This window comes from Tachypleus tridentatus, chromosome 10, assembly GCF_004210375.1.
Source record: "Tachypleus tridentatus isolate NWPU-2018 chromosome 10, ASM421037v1, whole genome shotgun sequence".
Taxonomy (NCBI): domain Eukaryota; kingdom Metazoa; phylum Arthropoda; class Merostomata; order Xiphosura; family Limulidae; genus Tachypleus; species Tachypleus tridentatus.
This window is the reverse complement of record NC_134834.1, coordinates 117755950-117762605: the sequence shown is the minus strand read 5'-3', so window position 1 is coordinate 117762605 and position 6656 is coordinate 117755950. Positions and strand designations below refer to the sequence as shown.

The following is a 6656-nucleotide window of genomic DNA, read 5'->3' as shown; positions in this document are numbered from 1 at the left end:
TTTTAACATGAAGTGTGTAAAACTACTAATTCATTATTATTATTATTACAAGGTATATGTAAAACTACTGTTTTATTGTTATTATTCAAGTAATATGTAAAATTAGTTACTCTCAATATTACTTGAAGTAATCTGGAAAACTACTTATCCTTTCTTATTATTATAAGTAATATGTAAACCTACTGATTGATTATTATTATTATTATTCGAATATGTAAAACTATTGATTCATTCTTGTTTTTTTTTTACAAGTAATGTGTAAAAATACTGATTCATTCTTATGATTATTAGAAATATTATGTAAAACTACTATGTTCTTTTTTACAAGTAATGTGTAAAATTACTGATTCTTTCTTATTATTATTACAAGTAAAATGTAAAACTACTAATCTTTTCTTACTATTAAAAGTACTATGTAAAACTACTGATCTGTTTTAATTATTATTACAAATAATTTCTATAGCAATATATTCTCTCTTATTATATTAAGAGTAATATGTTAATCTACTGATCCATTCTTCTTATTTTCACACATTATATGTAAAACTACTAATTCTTTCTTATTATTAATAGTATGTGAAACTCCTGATCCATTCTTATTATTATTATTATATGCAATATGTAGAACTATTGATCAATTATTATTATTATGATGTATAACTACTGATCCTTTATCATCATTACAAGTAATATGTAAAACTACTGATCCATTCTTATTATTACTTGAAGTAATGTGTAAAAGTACTGATATGTTCTTTTTTACAAGTAATGTGTAAAACTAATGATTCATTGTTATTATTGCAAGTAATATGTAAAGCTACTGATCTTTTGTTATTATTGAAAGTATGTATTAAAAGTTCATATTCTAAATATTTTTATTTGTTTAAATTTTAGACCAGTTATATACATCCCAGCTCGGAACCATAATGTGAACCAAAGACACATTGATGAACTGACACGATTTATCGTGTATATTTTGGTGAGTATACTTTACTGTAATTTTAATGTTTATGACTTGAATAAAAACAACTCTACATGTGGAAACCTACACCCATCATGTGTATATTTATAGTAAATAATGCATCTTCCAGTTTAAAATGTGTAATAAGTACTTTACCAATGTGAGTCCTATGATGAAGGTTAAACAGCAATATTCTATAAGTACTTCCAACAACAGTTCAATCAGTGTAATGCTTTTTCTCCACCCAGGAACAAGCCTGCAAGAAATGTTTTGAGGAAGTCATTGATAACTTGTGTATCATTTTTGACCTCAAAGATTTTGGCATGAACAGCATGGACTACCAGTTGGTAAAAAACCTGATCTGGCTCCTGAGCAGACACTACCCCGAACGGCTTGGAGTATGTTTAATTATAAATGCTCCGGCTATCTTTTCTGGTTGTTGGTCGATCATCAAGGGTTGGTGAGTTCTCAGATACGTGTCTTTAAACTAGCATAGTCATTACCTCATCAGTAGTTGTTATCACTTCGCACAAGCCTCTGGTAACATTGTGTCCTCCTCCTCTTGAAACATTGGCACTTCCATTCAAACTCTTATTGTTTTTGTAGTTTATCTTGTTTCCTATCCTCTCATGAGCTCTTTCACAAACCTTAACAGTTGTCACTTCAGTCCTAACCTTCACAGCAAATCAAATTTAATTATACATTTTAACATGGTTTAAATATCTGCATCACATGTGATTATAAATCATTATTGAAGCTGATAAAAATACAATAGGTTTTGAAATCAGTCTTAATCAGTTTTTTTTATTTTCATTTAGTTGTAGATAACATAAGTGAAAACTGAAAATATAATAGTTTAAATTAATTTTTTATCCATCATCACACTTAAACGAAAAAAAATTCTAACTACTGAAATTATTTCAGAATGCAAACTAAATCATTTACAAGAAGAAATTTTAACCACAATATGAGATTTGTTCAGTATTAAAATATATTAAATAGCAACAACATAAATCTTATACAATAGTACATTTATGAAAATAAAATATTCTATTTAAAGTTAGGAATGTAAACTGTTTCATTGTTTGTGTTTAAAGTTAGGAAGGTAAACTGTTTCATTGTTTGTGTTTAAAGTTAGGAAGGTAAACTGTTTCATTATTTACACTGAGTACTTGTTAACTACATATTTATCACTTCATAGCTTTTCTTATAGATTTTTAAACTGGGTATATTATAGGCTTCATGAGGTCACTGCCAGCAAAGTTGTCTTTGTGAACACAGAACAAGATCTTCTGAAGTACATCCACCCAGACATACTTCCTGAGAATGTATAAGACATCCACCTTGGTATACTTCCTGAGAATGTATAACTACATCCACCTTGGTATACTTCCTGAGAATGTATAAGACATCCACCTTGGTATACTTCCTGAGAATGTATAAGACATCCACCCTGACATACTTCCCGAGAATGTTTAACCTGGTAACAAAAAGGAATTGTTCAGTTTTTAGAACTTATTTATATTGAAAATTTGTAAGCAACTTGTTGGTGGTCTGTGATTTTTTTATTGTGATTCATAAGCTTGTGTTATATTTCACAGGAAATTACTAAGGTTGGACAAGAATGTTGGAAACTGTAATGTTCTATTTTTAGAAAATGTTTTAGTTTTACTTTTATTTGTACATTGTGGATCAAGCTAGTTTTGTTATTGTGCTTTCAAAACACTATATTCAAAGAAATGATTAAATTGTAAAAATATTTGTGAGCACAATTTTGTTGTAACTTGATTTAGTCAATCCGTTTTCTACACCCAAGCATTTATTTTTCAAAGTTCACCCTACTTTCATTTCAATAACTGAGGTCAAAAAGTAAAACCTCAGTCCTAAAATTGGGGTATTGTCACTTAACAAATACACATTGCATAAAATTTATTTTCACAATTTACCATCAATTAGGACACCTACCTGCTCAAGTAAAAACAAGTAATTAGGATGCATACCTGTTCAAGTAATGATTAATATTTAGTACACATACTAGTTCAAGGAAGAACCTGTAATTAGTACACCTACATGTTCAAGTATCAACCAGTAAGTAAGACATTAAACTGTTCAAATAACAACAGTGATTATGACACCTACCTGTTCAAGTAACAACCAGTAATTAAGAAATCAAACTATTAAAAAAAAACACCCAGTAAGACACCTACATGTTGAAATAACAACCACTAATTAGGACACCTATTTATTCAATTAATAAAGTATATAAAGATGTCAATTTTTTATTTATTGTGATCATGCAGTGTTGTTTGTTTTCACTACTTAAAAGATAGACGTAAATGAAAACTAAACCTAACATGACTTAGACGGATGTATTTATTTCACACCACATACAGTGTTGTGTAGTGATTTTGATTCAAATATATACTTTATAAAATACCAAGCTTTTCAAAATAATTACATCAATGATTTCATTTTGTCCAGTGGTGTGATTTTATTTATGAATTATAAATTATTTATTCTTAAATGTAGCAGTCTCATGTTCAAATATAGTTTATTTTGATGATTCTGCCACTGCTCTGTTATTATTTCTTATGGACTGTAACAGTTTATTCAGATGCTTTTGCCACTTCTCTGTTAGCATCTCCTATAGACTGTAACAGTTTATGTAGATAATACTGCCACTGCTCTGTTAATATTTCTTATGGGGTGTTACAGTTTATGTAGATAATTCTGCCTCTGCTGTGTCAATATTTCACTACATATTGTGTGTCATCTTTTAGTTTACATTTACAAAGATACCAAACAGTCACACTAACTGTGGTATACAACATCAGAGAGCAGCTATAACTTGTTTCAAAACCAAATATGTGGGATGTAGAGTATGGTAAAGCTTTTGATCTTTGTAAGTAATTATTACAGAAACATTAGAGTTGGTCATGTTTGGTCTTTATAAGTAATTATTACAGAAACATTAGAGTTGGTCGTGTTTGGTCCAGTAATCATAAAAGAAACGAGTTGGTTGTATTTGATCTTTACAAGTAATCATAAAAAAAATGTTAAGAGTTGGTCGTCTTTGGTCTATAAGTAATCATAAAAGAAATGTTAAGAGTTGGTCGTATTTGTTCTTTATAAGTAATCGTAAAAGAAATGTTAAGAGTTGGTCGTGTTTGGTCTATAAGTAATCATAAAAGAAACATTAAAGTTGGTCTTTATAAGTAATCAGTAAAGAAACATTAGAGTTGGTCGTGCTTGGTCTTTATAAGTAATTATAAAAGAAACATTAAAGTTGGTCATTTTTGGTCCAGTAATCATAAAAGAAATAAGTTGGTCGTGTTTGGTCTAAGTAATCATAAAAAAAACGTAAGAGTTGGTCTTTTATGATTACTTATAAAGAAACGTTAAAGTTGGTCATGTTTGGTTTTATAAGTAATCAAAAAAGAAATGAGTTGGTCGTATTTGATCTTTACAAGTAATCGTAAAAGAAACGTTAAGAGTTGGTCGTGTTTGGTCTATAAGTAATCATAAAAGAAACATTAAGAGTTGGTCGTGTTTGGTCCAGTAATCATAAAAGAAATGTTAAGAGTTGGTCTTTTATGATTACTTATAAAGAAACGTTAAAGTTGGTCATGTTTGGTTTTATAAGTAATCAGTAAAGAAACATTAGAGTTGGTCATGTTTGGTCTTTATAGTAATTATAAAAAAAACGTTAAAGCTGGTCGTTTTTGGTCCAGTAATCATAAAAGAAACAAGAGTTGGTCGTGTTTTGTCTTTATAGTAATTATAAAAGTATAAGTTTAACCTGTAGGAAACTACTTATCTAAAAAATACATGATTTGTGACTGGCATACATGGCTTATATACAAGATATGTGATCCTGTACAACTTATCTAGCAGCTACATATTTTAAAATTTTGGTTCAGTGAATCTAATCAGATTTTTTCTGGTCTCTTTTATTTATTCAAGTTGAAACTTAAAACATGTGGTTATAGAGAAATGATAAAGTGAGTTCGTCATTTTACTTAGTTTATTAGACTAATGTGTGATAATTTATGGTACAACTTCAAGTGGAAAGGATGAGAGAGATATGAAAAGAGATTTGTTTTAATTTATATTAAACTACAGCAAATGATCAATACAGTCGGATAAAGTGTTTTTTTTACTATAGTTTAAATAATGTGAGGTTAAAGGAAATGATCAGTGGAGGCTGATGAAGTGAGATTTTTGCTACAGTTTTAATTACCTGAATTTAAAAGAAATGATCAGTGGAGTTTGGCAATGTGAAATTTTACTATAGTTACATGAAGTTAAAGGAAAGGATCTGTAGAGTCTGATAAAGTGAGATTTTAATCTTGTTTTACTTGCGTGAAGTTAAAGGAAATGATCAGTAGATTCTGATAAAGTGAGATTTTACTAAAGTTTCTGATAAGTAAACTGAGTTTTAGAAATTTGAGGAAACAAGATAATTGTGTGTTCAAGAAACACAACATTTATTCATGACCTGATGACACCTTTATTGGTATAACCATGTTTGTGAATTAAGTTGTATTTGTGACTTGTTTTACTAGTGAGGGTGTCATCAGGTTGTGAATTAAGTTGTATTTGTGACTTGTTTTACTAGTGAGGGTGTCATCAGGTTGTGAATAAATGTTTTATTGGTGGAATATACAGTTATCTTGTTTAACCTCAATTCTGTAATTATGGAATATCTTTATGTATTGCCAGTTTGAAGTGTTAGTTATATAAAGCTTAACTTTAATTTGAATATGTTGAGAAATATGAAAGAGTTGTGACACATGTTAAGTGTTTTCATTTAAATCCTATGTAACTGATAATTAAAGTAATTTTTATTATTTCAGATTAAATTGGGTCACAGTGAACTAAAATAAACCTTCAAGCTGTATTTATGTAATATCATATTTCAGTATGTAATATTTCTGTCTACAGATACACCTGCCTACCATTACTATCTTTAGGATGTTCTGTGTTACATTTAAGATTCATATCAAATTCTTTACTGTTAGAGAGTGAAGAATAATAACGATGTTTTGAAAACACTGTACCACTTTATTTAGCTAATTCTTTGTGTCATTCTAGTTCGTATCTGTCAAGAGACATACAGGCTGACGTGTTCCACACACACAGATTAACTGTTTCTAGTTCGTATCTGTCAAGAGACATACAGGCTGACGTGTTCCACACACACAGATTAACTGTTTCTAGTTCGTATCTGTCAAGAGACATACAGGCTGACGTGTTCCACACACACAGATTAACTGTTTCTAGTTCATATCTGTCAACAGACATACAGGCTGATATGTGTTCCACACACACACAGATTAACTGTTTCTAGTTCATATCTGTCAACAGACATACAGGCTGACATATGTTTCACACACACAGATTAACTGTGTGTCAAGAAACATACAGGCTCACATAACATCCACACACAGATATTAACTGTATGTATTTCATACAGTTACAACAGAAAGTGTTCGTACTCCTGCATCCCAAGTGGTTTTTTTGCTTATAACTTAAGTATCACAATCAGGTTAATAGAAGTATTATATAATATATTAGAAGCATGATTGAGGTATGCAAGAAAACATGCAGTTAAACTCTTTACCTCTTGGAAGAGTATTCTTTGGTCAGATGAGACTAAAATCAAGCTTTTCGGCCACAATGATGTTTACTATAT

At 29.6% G+C, this 6656-nt stretch overlaps 1 protein-coding gene and 1 long non-coding RNA gene across 2 annotated transcripts in view; both read left to right on the top strand.

Moving 5' to 3' along the window:
- The window catches only part of LOC143230164 (uncharacterized), a 69624-nt gene extending 63801 nt beyond the window's left edge, over window positions 1–5823 (top strand). The window contains exon 2 of the long non-coding RNA XR_013016271.1: window positions 5542–5823. This is a non-coding gene — a long non-coding RNA (uncharacterized LOC143230164). The remainder of the gene's footprint in view (window positions 1–5541) is intronic.
- LOC143227908 (uncharacterized) overlaps window positions 1–5823 on the top strand; it is a 21192-nt gene extending 15369 nt beyond the window's left edge. The window contains exons 2-5 of the mRNA XM_076459266.1: window positions 845–979; window positions 1210–1421; window positions 2199–5541; window positions 5595–5823. Coding sequence (XP_076315381.1) covers window positions 845–979; window positions 1210–1421; window positions 2199–2295 — 444 coding nt within the window. The 3' untranslated portion in view covers window positions 2296–5541; window positions 5595–5823. The remainder of the gene's footprint in view (window positions 1–844; window positions 980–1209; window positions 1422–2198; window positions 5542–5594) is intronic.
- Window positions 5824–6656: the final 833 nt, after the last annotated feature.